This window comes from Laetiporus sulphureus (assembly GCF_001632365.1).
Source record: "Laetiporus sulphureus 93-53 unplaced genomic scaffold LAESUscaffold_3, whole genome shotgun sequence".
NCBI classification, from domain to species: domain Eukaryota; kingdom Fungi; phylum Basidiomycota; class Agaricomycetes; order Polyporales; family Laetiporaceae; genus Laetiporus; species Laetiporus sulphureus.
The window spans coordinates 1,093,908-1,106,953 of record NW_024468512.1 but is presented as its reverse complement, the minus strand read 5'-3'; the positions used below and the strand labels follow the sequence as shown (position 1 = coordinate 1,106,953).

Below are 13,046 nucleotides of genomic sequence, written 5' to 3'. Positions count from 1 at the left end.
AACTTCAGTAGGATAGGGCAGAGTGGTGTGAGCGTGATCTAAGCAGGTGCGTCTCGCAGCACGGCCTTCATGAGATCAGGATGGATGCTTCTATGTGTAATGATGTCAATTTGTATACGAGCAGCATTCTTGAACTCAATGGAGAAGCAGTCGAATCGACGCATCCTGACATATTCCTCCGGTGGCAATTCAGTGGAGAAGGAGGGCTATAGAAGACAGCTGATGTGCCAGACTGCGATATCACGGCAGTTCAGCTAAAAACGCCCAGGGCAATCATGGATCTGTCAAACGAAACCAAATACTGAGGTCAGCAGGTTTAGATGGAGTTCTAGAATACATGGATTCGCCTGATAATTTGACTGCGAAGGTTTCAGAGGTGGGAGGGATCCTGGATAGACTATATCACAATCAACGCTGATCGTCTCGGTATGTTACGTACCCGTTGCAGATGTGATACGAAGCATTCACTCGAGATTTCATACCCCACCGGAACCTCTCCGTACCGCACGTTGGCACGATTTTCTCGACAGAGCAGGTGAAATGCTGCACACTGGCCCTCTCGCATGAGGAATTTATAGCAAAGCGCGCACCCCCTGTAGCCATACTCAGCTGACAGATATATGTTTTTGGTAAAAGGGCATGAAACAGATGAACATGCACGTAGAGCGAAGGCCGAGCCAGTTTTCACGCAGGATACTACTATAGTGCAGTGATGAGCCGAGTCGAAGGAGCAGTACTAAGTACTTACCTCGGCTCAACGTAGGTGACGAACTTGAACGCCCGCGGGAAGCGCCGCACACACTTGGTGCCATCTGGCGTCAGTAAACTCTTGAACGTGCTCCCTGTCATAGTTGTACGACCATCTGGCATCTTGTTGTGTTGTATCTCGTACTTCTCACGTATAGTTCGTCTGCTTTCTACCACCAACCTGTCTGATGGCCTGGTGGGTGCCGAGGCTCCGAGTCGTTGAGCGTTCAAACGTTCATACTAGAAGCAGCTCATGTCGGATGCTCGCAGTTCTCACGACCTGTGAACCCGCACAGGCACATGGTGTCATCCAACGTGTAAGGTGGGAGCGATCGTTTCACATAAAGTGCCACTCATTGCATTCAAGAGATTACGACGTGTCTGTCTTGTGTCCTCCAAACAACACGATGGAAGTGATCTCCCAACCACTTTTTGCCATAGCGTGAGTGTTGTGGCGTCTCCTTCGCTCGTTCTACAGCGCTTCGCCGTTCCAAAACATACCCGGTCCTCATGCTCAGTATGATTGGCAGTTAATTCGATTATGCAAGTTACAATAATTCAGCGCAATACGTTTTGGAGCTGTACCGCGACATTATTACGTCACTTGGGATCATGGTCACGTGGTATGCGTCGCGTTTCCCTCGCGTCTGTCCCGATGCCCCGAGATGTTCTTCCTCTTCCCTCAACGTTGCCTCCACCCATGTTGGACAACTCCGTAGTCTCTGAGACTCCCCAGGCACACGCTGCCGATGTGGAATTCATGGTGAGGCGGGGCATGACAAAGGGGTACCAGCTCCTGTCTCTGCTTACCCCGCCGCTCTACTCCGCATTCGCCCTCTCACGTTACGGGAGAGCGCAATTCACGATCAATCGGCTGCTGCGAGCGACATGGATAGGGGGCTCTGTTGGTGAGCACAGTAGTTCGACCTGCTATAATGTGCGCGTTGAACCTGTGGTGGGAACTTGCAGGCATCGTCGCGGGTGGCGGGTTTGAGTACGCGAGATCGGCATACTCAAATGCGGGCCAGGTTCGGACACGGCGCATACATGCAGCATATGACGTACGCTGCTACATCTCTCTCTCTCTCTTGATTCTTATTTTGAGCGTTGGCTATGCATAGACCGCCTCTATCCGGGCTGACGACCACTCCACCATCGGTGGCATTCTATTCGCTGTACTCACCCCAGCAATTTTGTGGAAACGTGCAAGCATTGTAAATTGTGAGTTCCACTTCCACTATGTTGTCTGCACTCAGCTTCATTGTATGCCAGTAATTCTGGGCGGGGCGGGTGTTGGCTCCGCGGTCGGGCTTCTCGCACACCATGCGAGGACAATTTCCGGAGATGCAGCGCCGAAGGTTCGGATACCAGAAATCTCATCTCCTCCCACACCACCAGTATGAGCATCGCACATTTGGTGAGTCGGGCGTTACCGTCGGTAGACAATGATATTCATTGAGATCAAGTATCATCAATCCACCGCTGTGTCCGTTCTCTGTACCACTACCACGAATTCACTGTTTTATATTGAAGGCACAATGAATTTGCTCGAAAGGCACGAACTTATCAATCTACATATGAGCTTTCATCGGTCTGTGTTGGTTGTACATTTTTCCGCAGTCGAACGTTCTAGTCGTGCGAATCAGTAACTTGATTCTTCGCTGCGAGAAGAGACCTCCACTACCTTCAGTGATGATGTTCATGTCCGTCCTTCATCCTTGAGCCTTCCATCCACGACTGGATGGATCACTGCAAGGTCTTCATTTTCACCTTCTCCTCCATCATCTCCCCTCGTGGGACCTCTCTGCGAAGCCATTCCCTTTCTGACTCTGTTCCCGTCAAAAGTATCGACGCCGCTCATGTGTTCCCTTAGTGACACGCCGAAGTGATCCTGGTAATGCGCTCGCGACCAACGCAGTGCAAGCCGCGCAGCATGTCGCCACTTGTTTGCGATGCCTAAATGATGGTGATGGTGCAAGTGGTGTTCTGAACCAGAACGACTAGGAGGTTGCGTTTGCGAGTTTCGTTCATAGCGCTCTTGTCGGGCTCTCTCGCGCATGATGATGTTTTGCGTGTCAGGATGCAGCGTCGGCTGCGGCTCCGCTTCGTCGCTGATGCTGAGACGTGACATGCGATTCACGTAGCGGCAACCTGTCGTGAGGTCGTCAGCGCCCGCCGTCCTAGCACTTTCTGATAGAAAGACTGACCAAGCAAGTACTTGCGCACTAACGCGCTCATGAGCTGTCCACTCTCATCATCCACCAGATATTTCTGTCCTTTGAGGGCTTCGAACCCGTCATAGCCCTCCGCCATATACTCGCGGGTCACCATGCGGTACTTGCGCCCCTTCTTGGAGCGAGGGATCGGCTCGCCGTCGACGAGCATGTACGCAGGCGAGGCGGCGCCGCTGGCCGTCGATTGTATTGACTGCAAGCTGGTCATAGATGACGTTGCAGACGGAGTGGGCGTGGGCGAGGCACTCGTGCTTGCACTTCCTGAGAGCTCCTGGAGCAACCATACGCCGAGAACGCGTTCGCCAGGTAGGCGGCGCGAGTCCCAGGATACACGGAAGCCTGAGATGACTGGGAAACGTCTGTCCGGTACCATGATTCTGGTCACGAAACATGTCATATCGCACGGCACTGTGATGGTGCTCACCCTTCCTGCGCGGGCCATGTCTCCAGTGACTCCTCAAGGGCAGCCCAGATAGTCTCGCCATCTAGCTCGAGGACGACAACAGAGTCCTCGAAAGGAAGTATCTCCAAAATATTGCCAAGGGCAATGGTACCTGTGACAGCATGAGCAGAGGATGTCGAGAGGAACAGCGGCAGACGTACCAGGGCCATACATGCTGTCCCCGCGTAGCGTACCAGCGCAGATGAACACTCCGTCGGAACCGCCGTTCATTTGGGGCATCTCGTCATAAGCGTGCCGGAGAACGTCCGCGAACCAGTTCGCGGAGGCAGTCTATGGCATGCATCAGTCAGCAGGGACACGTCATAGTCAGTGTATGCACGCAATCCCACCTCCCGCGTGCGGATCAGCTCTGACCGTAGGTCGAGCACCACATCCGTCTTGCACACCGGCTTTTTCAATGCATCCGATACCGATGCGAGGATATCCTTCAGCAAGTTCGCGATTCGCTGATTCTTCTTCGAGCCCGGCTTCGTCTGATGTCGCTTCCCTACACTCCTCTCCACTCTTTCACCGACCAAAACACGCACAAACGCGAGCACGCACCCCTAATTTCCTTTATCACCTTCCTCCGCACACTGCTCGGGGGTGTGTCCACGAGCGTTAGCGCGAACTCGCTGAGGTCGCGGAAGTCGCAGCCGGTCTTGACGATGAGAACGTCGCCCTCATCCGCCTCTGCGCCGAGCACGCTGTGCGTGGTGTCATATCCCTCCCACGCGGTTACCCCACGTGAGATGTAGTAGAGGTGGTCGTGCCCGCCGAGGATGATGTCGACGCCATGCATGTTGTTGATGGGCGTCTTCTGCTGGAAGGCGGGGGAGAGTGCGTGGAGTGCCTTCGCGAGGGCGATATCCTTGAGAAGACATGGGTATATGCGCGCAGGATGTACAAAAAAAAACGAAGATGCACGTACATTCGGTACCCTGGAAGTTGATAGATGGTACTGGAAAGTCAGCCAATCCGAAAGCGATGAACTCATGTACTAGGACGTACCGTGAATGTGTCAGCGCGATCACAATATCGCATTTGTGCTCTCCGTCCGGGTCTCGAAGACGTTTCGAGAGTTCAATGCCGACCTCGGCCATGTTTCTGTATTCGAAGTTCTCCGGCCACGAGGACACTGTGCCGATCCACTCTCTACCATGAACATAGCATCGATGAATACGTGCAAACGTCCGAAGAAAGAATGATCTTACTTCTCCACAAGCCCGATCACTCCTACACGGACGCCTCTACGTTCAAGCACTTGGAATTCATGCGTGCATTCGGGCACACGACCGGTATTTATGTCTATGATGTTGCTCAGCAGCCATGGCTTTGGTGTTCATTTCAGCAGGTGCATCGTAGTACAGTTTCCAGAAAGAAACTTACGAAGTTTGTGTCGTTGATCAGATTTGTCAAGTGAGGGTATCCTTATGACATAGCCCACTCAGTATGTGCCGAATTCCAGCATTCCAGCCAACGAGACTCACCGAAATCGAAATCGTGATTGCCTTACAGACCACACCGTCTTATCAGACCCAAGCTCACACTAAACAAGGAATGCAGCAGACCTGTCAAGGCAACATCTGGCGCGATCGCATTCAAGACAGGAACCTACAAGTATGCGATCAATCCCCATACCATTCTGCCAGCCTCGAAGACCACGTTCGACTAGTTAATTTGAGTACTGACCATGTGGCTTCCTCGCGTAACTGAGCTCTCCACAGATGGCGAGAACACGTCTCCGGAGAACAAGACAAGGCCGTCGCGTTTGCCGTCAGGCCTCACAGGCCACCCGTCACGAATGTCATCGAGCATCGCAGCCCATTGCGTCACGTCAATGGTCTCAGGTGAATCAGGCGAGACTCTGAACGGCTGGACACGATACACATCGTTGAAATGGAGGATGGGCAGGACGACAGACATGGTCTTGAGCACGGATTGCGCGTCGAGCTCAGTCGATGGTGTATCCGCACGTGGCGGAGGACAAACAGGACCGGTCAATTCTTGCTAGATCGGGCCAATCACAAGCGCCGAAACTGCCAAGAGCCACGCGCGCCGATCCCGCGGAATCAACTGCCATGGGACTGTTCAAATGTCATGCCAGTACACGCTACACGTTCTGCAAGTCCGTTATGGCCAAGGCATTGTGCACGGCAACAATGACGACTTACACAAGCACGACCTGCGATGCGTATCATCGCGAACCACCCTCAAGCGCTCCCGTTTATCAAGTGATTGCATGCTTGCCACTTCCTCCGGGAGACCGGGGGGCCGACTGCCCAGCATTATCACTTCATACCCGAGAAATCAGCATCCAAGCGTAAGGTACCCGGCGGCAGACTTTGGATATAAAGGAGTGCAGAACGGAGACTTGGAGGGACAGTCCTACAAGACCCGATCATGTCGCATTCCCAGAACACTACGCAGACGGCGGTGTACGACATCGAGACCGCCTCCCGAGTGTCTGTTACCGACGTCGATACTAAGAGCCTGACGTCGGGCACGCCGCCAGAGGAGGCGCGATATCCAGGGAGCGGCACCGCAGAAGATCCATATATCGTCGATTGGGATGAAGGAGATCCGGACAACCCGCTCAATTGGCATAAGCCGAGGAAATGGCTAATAACTCTACATGTACGCCAAAATCATCATGCATTGTTCCGGCCCCCGACAAACCTGAATCCATGCGTGCTTCTCATAGTTAGCATTCGCCACGTGGGTAGCGGCGTTCTGCAGCAGCGCATATAGCAGCGGGCTGGAATACACAATGAGAGATCTGCACATATCTAGGGAGGTGGCGCTGCTTGGTGTTTCACTATTCGTCCTTGGATTCATGGTAGGGTGAGTACTTCGCCGACGAGTCATATGGGTATGCTGAGCTAGCACCGTTCGCAGCCCTCTGTTCTGGGCGCCACTCAGTGAGGCAAGCCTATTGATATCATGTTCCGTACTGCATACTAGTATGCCTGACTAAATCTACGTCCTCAGATGTACGGTCGCGTAGGTTATTGCTGTCTCTGCACCGGCATACCACACGATAATGACAGCCCCAACCACTAGCGCGTAGTCTTCATCGGGACCTTCTGCTTGTTCGCCCTCCTTCACATAGGCGGTGCCCTCTGCCACAACACCGCCACCCTACTCGCAACCCGCACGCTTGCAGGAATGTTCGGAGTCTCACGTGCGCATGCTACCGTTCCTCTCATCCATGCTTTGGCACTGACGGCCCCGATGCAGCGTTCACTAACGCAGGTGCTGCACTGGCTGACATATGGACGGCTCGAGAGCGCGGTGTCGCGTCGTCGCTATATGCGTCTGCGCCATTCCTCGGCCCAGGTGATGTATTCAGTAAAATTGGCCTATTCAATATCCTTAACGATCTCCTGCCAGTGCTGGGACCTATCGTCGGCGGCTGGGTCTCTATGTCTCGCCTCGGCTGGCACTTCGTCTTTTGGATTATGTTTATTCTTGCCATCATCTCCCTGTCAGGATTCGTCTTGGTCACTCCGGAAACCGTACGTCTCGAACGCTCTACCGGATACCCGGTCTATTTCTCATTGCCTCCGCGGTCCGGCATTCTACCAGTATTCCCCGGTACTTTTGCGCTGGCGTGCGCGGAGATTGCGTCGAGAGAGCCAAGGACAGACGGTCTACATCTCCAGATTCGACGTCGCCCGATCGAGGAACCGTCTAGCGAACTTCAGAAGGAACATGGCAAGGCCATTTCGTGCGTCCTTCATGTCTTCTTCAGTGCATCGGCCGACTTATCACCGATCTTTCCATGCACATTAGTGTTCCTCGCGACCGAGCCGATCGTCACCCTGCTCGCGATCTACATCTCCATCGCGTACGCCATCCTATATGCGTTCTTTGCGGCATATCCCATTGTGTTTGAGGTGCAGCGCGGGTGGTCGCCCGGCCTCGCGGGCCTCGCGTTCATCGGCGTCGGGGTGGGCACGACCTTTGGCATGTGTTTGGCGCCGGTGCAGAACAGGCTGTACTGGGCGGCACTGGATCGCAGCACGACAGGAAAGCCGGTGCCTGAGGCGTGAGTCACGCATTTTCATTGAAACAGGGGTTGGCCATGCTGAGGTGTGAGCTGAGGCAGACGATTGTACTCGCCGATGTTCGGCGGAATATGTTTGCCAATAGGGCTCTTCTGGTTCGCATGGTGAGATCATCCAAGTCCCATCGTCTGGGTAACAGCATTGTTATGATGGTCTCTTAGGACAAGTGATCCGCAGTACCATTGGATCGTGCCCATCCTCGCCGGAGCGCCCTTTGGCACAGGCGTCGCGCTGGTCATGCAAGGTCTCTCGCAATACCTCATGGACGCCTACCAGATGTACGGCGCAAGCGCACTCGCAGCGACAGTTGTCCTGCGCTCAGTATGTGCAGCGATCTTCCCGCTCGTCGTTCCCATCATGTACGCGAACCTCGGTGACGCATGGGCATGCACAATCTTCGCGATCCTGGTGTCCGTCTGCATGCCGTTGCCGTTCTTCTTCTACGTGAGTAGCTGTCATTGCATCATGCGTCAGTTAGGTGAGCTGAGCGTTACTTTCGCGGGTATTCCGGTACAGAAATATGGCCCGTTGATCCGGATGCACTCCAAGTGGGCGCTGAAGGACCCTTTGCCGGTCTCCGCACACGTTTCGGCTGCGAGCGTTGTCAATGTGGTGGATGCGGCAAGCATTTCGCCCAGTGGTGTGTTTGCCGAGAAGTGTGATGAGAAGATATCGTGACCGCAGTATCGCCTCCGTCTGCTATGGCCCAATGAGCTGCGCGAAAAGGTGCTGGGCTATCCTGGATGTGGATGATGGAAGCGGCGTGGAGTCAAGGCTGCGGACCCGCGGTTACCATTAAGATTGACGGACGATTTATGGGAATTATATGTAGGTATCGAGGTTCGGCCATGGCTCGGGCAGTTGGCCGGCAGTACCGACACCCAATACCCTAATGCTGTATGGCACCTGTAGTGGGATTTAGACGAACTGTAGCCATTTTCAGCCAGGCAACAGGGCTTAGCACAGGCTGTGTCGCAATCTGTCGTGCTGCTGTCGTGGTTCGTTATCTGCATTCAGCTTTGCAGATCATGATAACAGTGTGAAAGCGTTGAACCTACGATATGTAGGTATACCAGACTAATGTGCGACAATACCGATTACTGCGCTAGTGAATTATGCAAGTGCGTAGAACGCCGGAGTTCCTTAGTGTCTAGATTTTTGTGGCCGGTGGTCCGGGTTAGGGGTGGGTGTTCGATCTTGAAGAACAGATTGAATTTGATGCCGAGACGATGCGGAGTCGATCCAATTGATCATTCTCCCCCAAATGGGAGCGACGGGCGTTTAGCCTATGTTGCCTCGGTCTTCTCGCCGCACCCACGCATTCTCGACCTGTCGCCTTGAAAAATACTGGCGTATAATCAGCCTTCATGTTCAAGATTATATCTCGTCTGATGTCATCTGTGTCGCATTTTCTGCATCAAGATGGCTGATTGGATCACGAATGAATGCCTAAACGAGACGTATATCCGCGAACAGTTACGCGCCGTGCTTCGGTGATGTGGTGCGGCCCTTACTCATGTTGAAGTGGTTGGCAGGTCTGGTTGCAAGAATAGACTCCGGTTATCTCGGGTCCAGAACTCGGCCCTTTGGTCGTCTACGTACAGTATATGAACGCCTCCTTGTTCGTGTCCCCAGAGGTTCTTGCTGCTTCTGTTACGGTCAAGCCACGTTCCACAGGCTCTCACGGCCGCAGAACCCCTTCAAGAAGATATCGCGCAACATCTGCCGGCGCGCAGGGAAGCGACGCGATTGACTTGATCACATCATCTCTTTTCACAATGATGTCCGAGTCGCAGAACTCGTCGTTGAATGATGTGGAGGCTGCCCGAGGTGCTGACGGCGAGACAGCCTCTAACTTGAAGCTGGGCGAGAATACCACCATCTTACCGTCTCCCTCAGAGAAGCGGTACCCAGGTAGCGGAACATTGGAGGACCCGTATGTGGTCGATTGGGACCAAGGGGATCCCGAAAATCCGTTTAACTGGAAAAAGTCGAAGAAATGGGTTATCACAATACAGGTGAGTGGGACTGTCTATTTCTCTGTGGAAAAGACAGTTCTGATGGTCTAAACGATGGTTAGTTGGCCTATGCGACGTGGGTGGCGGCGTTCTGCAGTAGTGCATACAGCGGCGGAATAACATATACTGTGAAAGAGCTACACGTATCGAAAGAGGTCGCGCTCTTGGGAGTGTCTCTTTATGTATTAGGCTTCTTCGTAGGGTGAGTGTATGCGCGCCTTGGTCGAGCTGAGTTGCTGACACGCACCTCCCAGCCCGTTATTCTGGGCGCCGTTGAGTGAGGCAAGTCACCGTTCAATTTTCTGCAGTGTTCTATCTGCTTATGTGCATCGTTTCTATTCCACAGATGTACGGGAGGGTGAGTATATGCGGCTTTTTGATGTCGTCACGTCTGTATCTCTGACGTGTTTGGCCATGTAGCGGATCGTCTTCATCTGTACGTTCTTCGTCTTTATGCTCCTGCACATAGGCGGAGCACTCTGTAAAAACATTGCAACACTTCTTGCTACTCGTGTTCTCGCAGGAATGTTCGGTGTCTCGCGTAAGTCTAACTCCCTTCCCCTCCTTCAGAGACGCTCATTCCTTCTTCTTGCAGCCTTCTCGAACTCAGGAGCCGCTCTCGCCGACATATGGACAGCCAGAGAACGCGGTGTGGCTGCTTCCTTGTACGCATCTGCACCATTTATGGGCCCAGGTGAGGTAGCGTCAATGCTCGAGGCAGCATATACTGATCATAATTGTTCTCTTCCTCAGTCATTGGACCGCTTGTCGGCGGATGGATTTCGATGTCGCGCGTCGGCTGGCACTTCAACTTCTGGATCATGTTCATTTTGTCAGGTATTGGCCTCCTCGGTTTTATATTCATCGTACCAGAAACGGTAAGTTCGGTTATCCACAGTACCCTATTTTCGAGAGATCTCATTTTAGATCTGCAGTACGCACCGGTACTGCTGCGCTGGAGGGCGCGAAAGCTGCGCCGAGCCAGCGAAGGCAGGGTGCGGTACATTTCCAAGTTCGATCTTACCCGTGGGACAAACCGAATTGCAAACTTCAAGACAAACATGAAGCGGCCGTTCAGTGAGTACCTTGATACACCATCGAAGTGACAATCTCGAGACGACTCGCTCATTACTTCCAGTTTTTCTGTTTGCGGAGCCGATTGTGACGCTGTTCGCGATCTATGTCTCCATCGCATACGCGATTCTCTACGCCTTTTTCGCCTCGTACCCGATCGTGTTCGAGGAGCAGCGCGGATGGAGTCCGGGCCTCGATGGCTTGGCATTTATCGGTGTCGGGGTGGGCACGACGCTTGGGATGTGTTTGTCTCCGGTGCAGAATAGGTTATACTGGAGAGCAATGGCACAGAGTCCTACCGGGGTCGCACCGCCAGAAGCGTGAGTACGGTGTTATCGATACCTCCATGCGACTAAATACCGAACGATGACAGGCGGTTGTACGGACCGATGCTTGGTGGTCTGTGTTTGCCAATAGGGCTGTGGTGGTTCGCTTGGTACGTCTGTATTTCGAGCCTTTGAACGAATAAGCCATCCTGACTGCTCCCCTAGGACGAGCGAGCCGCGCTACTTGTGGATCCTCCCCGTCATCGCTGGCGGCTTCTTCGGAATGGGTGTCGCGCTCATTATCCAGGGCGTTACCCAATACCTCATGGATGCGTACCGGATGTATGGCGCGAGCGCTATCGCTGCGACGGTGGTGCTGCGCTCGATATGTGCGGCAATTTTCCCGGAGGTCGTGCCGATTATGTATCAGAGGCTGGGCGACGGCTGGGCATGCACGGTCTTTGCATTCTTGGTGACAGCATGCATGCCGCTGCCGTTCTTGTTCTTCGTGAGTTGTCCTGCTGGTTCTGTCCTCAACGTTTGCTGACATGACTTGTTATTCGGGGGCATCAGAAATACGGCGCGTGGGTGCGCAGACACTCCAAGTGGGCACTCCAGGACTCGGTACCGCCTCCAGCGCCTGCACCTATGAAGCCGGTACCGATAGTGCCAGAGCATGCTATCAGCGAGAAGCCAGCGCAATCTTCGGCTTGAATGATTCGCATCCTGGCACTGAACCCCATATACCCGCGATAGAAGACGACAGTTTATGTGATGACGACCTTGTTTTTGCGCACGACCCTCTTATACCTTAGCATTGTGACCGTCATGGAGTCTTGTAATGTGTGTACCCGCAGTGCATGAGCAATATCAATCAAACTCTATAGACTTTCTTGCAGCTTGAAGGTCCGCGGCTAGCAGCGCGTAAACCAAAGCCCGCGAACGACTGGAATTGCCATCTCGAGTTCGATCGCGATCACGGGCTGACGCGACGCGTTTGGCCAACTTGGGCTGCCGCCGTCCAACTTGGCAGTCGCACTATATGCGCCCGTGTCGTCCCTCGACACATTGTTCTCTTATTTCCTCCTCCTCTCTGACTACGGCCTCGACATGGCCACCCTACTCTCGTTAACAACATTCTCGTCGTCTTCGATGATGTCGCTCCAAGCGCCCCCGCCGTCCCACGAAAACTCCATGCAGCATGTCATGGTCCCCGACGTGTTCGTCATTCCGCCCGAGGAGGAGCACGACGAGAACCCACCGTGGTGCGTCTTCAACGCTGCCGCAGCCTCGCGGGCGATGCAGTCGACCGTGCCCGACATGGATGCCCTGGACGCCGCGCTCAGCCTCCAGCAGCAGCTCGACAATCGCTCGCCGGCGTTCCACCGCTCATCCCAGGAAGAGTCACTGGAGACGGTCGTCCTCCCCAGGAGAGGGCCTGCAATTGAGATCAAGGAGAATGTGTTTAGTGGGACAGGCTGGGATAAGCCGCGGTGGAAGGACTTTGACGTGGAGATTGCCGAGGTGGTCAGGGTCCCGCGGGATATCGGTATCGGAGAAGGGGATGAGGCATACTATGGCGGCATGAAGCGCTCGAAGACGCTACGGATGCGCGCGACGGACGCATTCATGTCCATCAAGAACGCCAGGAAGAGCAGCCGGCGAGCGTTGGCCCCGAAAAGCGAAAATTCCCGGCCACCACGGGAAAATTCACGGCGGTCTTTCGAGTGCTTGGACAAGGAGCTCCCTGCACCTCCGTCTGCCCCACGGCTCTCGCGGCACAAGTCGCTCATGCTCACCCACTTTTTCAGCTTCTCTCAGGGCAGCCGGTCTAAGGAGCATGCATCCATCCCTCCTGTTCCCTCAAAACCGATGCCCCTTCAACAGCATACACAGAATGCGCCGTATATGCCGACCTCCTCGAACAATCGTGAGCCACAGAAACCTTCGCTTTTGGAAGACCAGATGGATGTGCCGTCGACGGCTGGCAGTAGCAGTAGCAGCATAGACAAGCCGTCTCGCCCTCCGTTGTCAAAGCGAAATTCATTCCGGAAACGCTTGTCCGTCCTCGAGCTCCGGGGGCTGCTCACCGGCAGTATTTCATCTCCCACCAGCTCGCATCCCGCAACAACTACGTTCACGGCTGACATACCACCGGATCCCGAGGTTTTCAGCATTCACGCCCCATCCATACC

The 13,046-nt window shown here is 54.1% G+C and overlaps 5 protein-coding genes across 5 annotated transcripts; 4 read left to right on the top strand and 1 right to left on the bottom strand.

Moving 5' to 3' along the window:
* Positions 1–1,447: 1,447 nt before the first annotated feature.
* On the top strand, positions 1,448–2,421 carry LAESUDRAFT_783808 (uncharacterized protein; the record flags this gene model as incomplete). Its single annotated transcript, XM_040913867.1, has 4 exons — positions 1,448–1,667; positions 1,717–1,808; positions 1,869–1,968; positions 2,020–2,421. The coding sequence occupies 4 exons, from the start codon at positions 1,448–1,450 to the stop codon at positions 2,148–2,150; spliced, it is 543 nt and encodes a 180-aa protein (XP_040769257.1). The 3' UTR covers positions 2,151–2,421.
* Positions 2,327–5,355, bottom strand: LAESUDRAFT_692463 (Metallo-dependent phosphatase). The gene is made up of 13 exons (XM_040906128.1): positions 5,116–5,355; positions 4,995–5,037; positions 4,914–4,934; positions 4,813–4,853; positions 4,638–4,756; positions 4,435–4,578; positions 4,355–4,364; positions 3,988–4,294; positions 3,774–3,931; positions 3,585–3,714; positions 3,406–3,535; positions 2,955–3,340; positions 2,327–2,898 (listed from the first exon to the last, which is right to left on the bottom strand). The coding sequence occupies exons 1-13, from the start codon at positions 5,347–5,349 to the stop codon at positions 2,447–2,449; spliced, it is 2,175 nt and encodes a 724-aa protein (XP_040769256.1). The 5' UTR covers positions 5,350–5,355; the 3' UTR covers positions 2,327–2,446.
* A 187-nt stretch (positions 5,356–5,542) lies between these two features.
* Positions 5,543–8,598, top strand: LAESUDRAFT_671590 (MFS general substrate transporter). The gene is made up of 11 exons (XM_040905467.1): positions 5,543–6,060; positions 6,128–6,267; positions 6,322–6,373; positions 6,487–6,607; positions 6,664–6,762; positions 6,817–6,941; positions 7,012–7,153; positions 7,219–7,474; positions 7,535–7,597; positions 7,655–7,937; positions 8,010–8,598. The coding sequence occupies exons 1-11, from the start codon at positions 5,827–5,829 to the stop codon at positions 8,169–8,171; spliced, it is 1,677 nt and encodes a 558-aa protein (XP_040769255.1). The 5' UTR covers positions 5,543–5,826; the 3' UTR covers positions 8,172–8,598.
* Positions 8,599–9,074: 476 nt separating this feature from the next.
* On the top strand, positions 9,075–11,727 carry LAESUDRAFT_671589 (MFS general substrate transporter). The gene is made up of 13 exons (XM_040905466.1): positions 9,075–9,323; positions 9,393–9,511; positions 9,574–9,713; positions 9,766–9,793; positions 9,858–9,869; positions 9,932–10,052; positions 10,107–10,205; positions 10,265–10,389; positions 10,447–10,588; positions 10,650–10,905; positions 10,959–11,021; positions 11,077–11,359; positions 11,425–11,727. The coding sequence occupies exons 1-13, from the start codon at positions 9,101–9,103 to the stop codon at positions 11,563–11,565; spliced, it is 1,752 nt and encodes a 583-aa protein (XP_040769254.1). The 5' UTR covers positions 9,075–9,100; the 3' UTR covers positions 11,566–11,727.
* Positions 11,728–11,961: 234 nt separating this feature from the next.
* LAESUDRAFT_608742 (uncharacterized protein) lies at positions 11,962–12,969 on the top strand (the record flags this gene model as incomplete). Its single annotated transcript, XM_040903140.1, has 1 exon — positions 11,962–12,969. A coding segment is annotated over one exon (1,008 nt), but the record flags the coding sequence as incomplete, so codon positions are not given.
* Between the last annotated feature and the right edge of the window lie 77 nt (positions 12,970–13,046).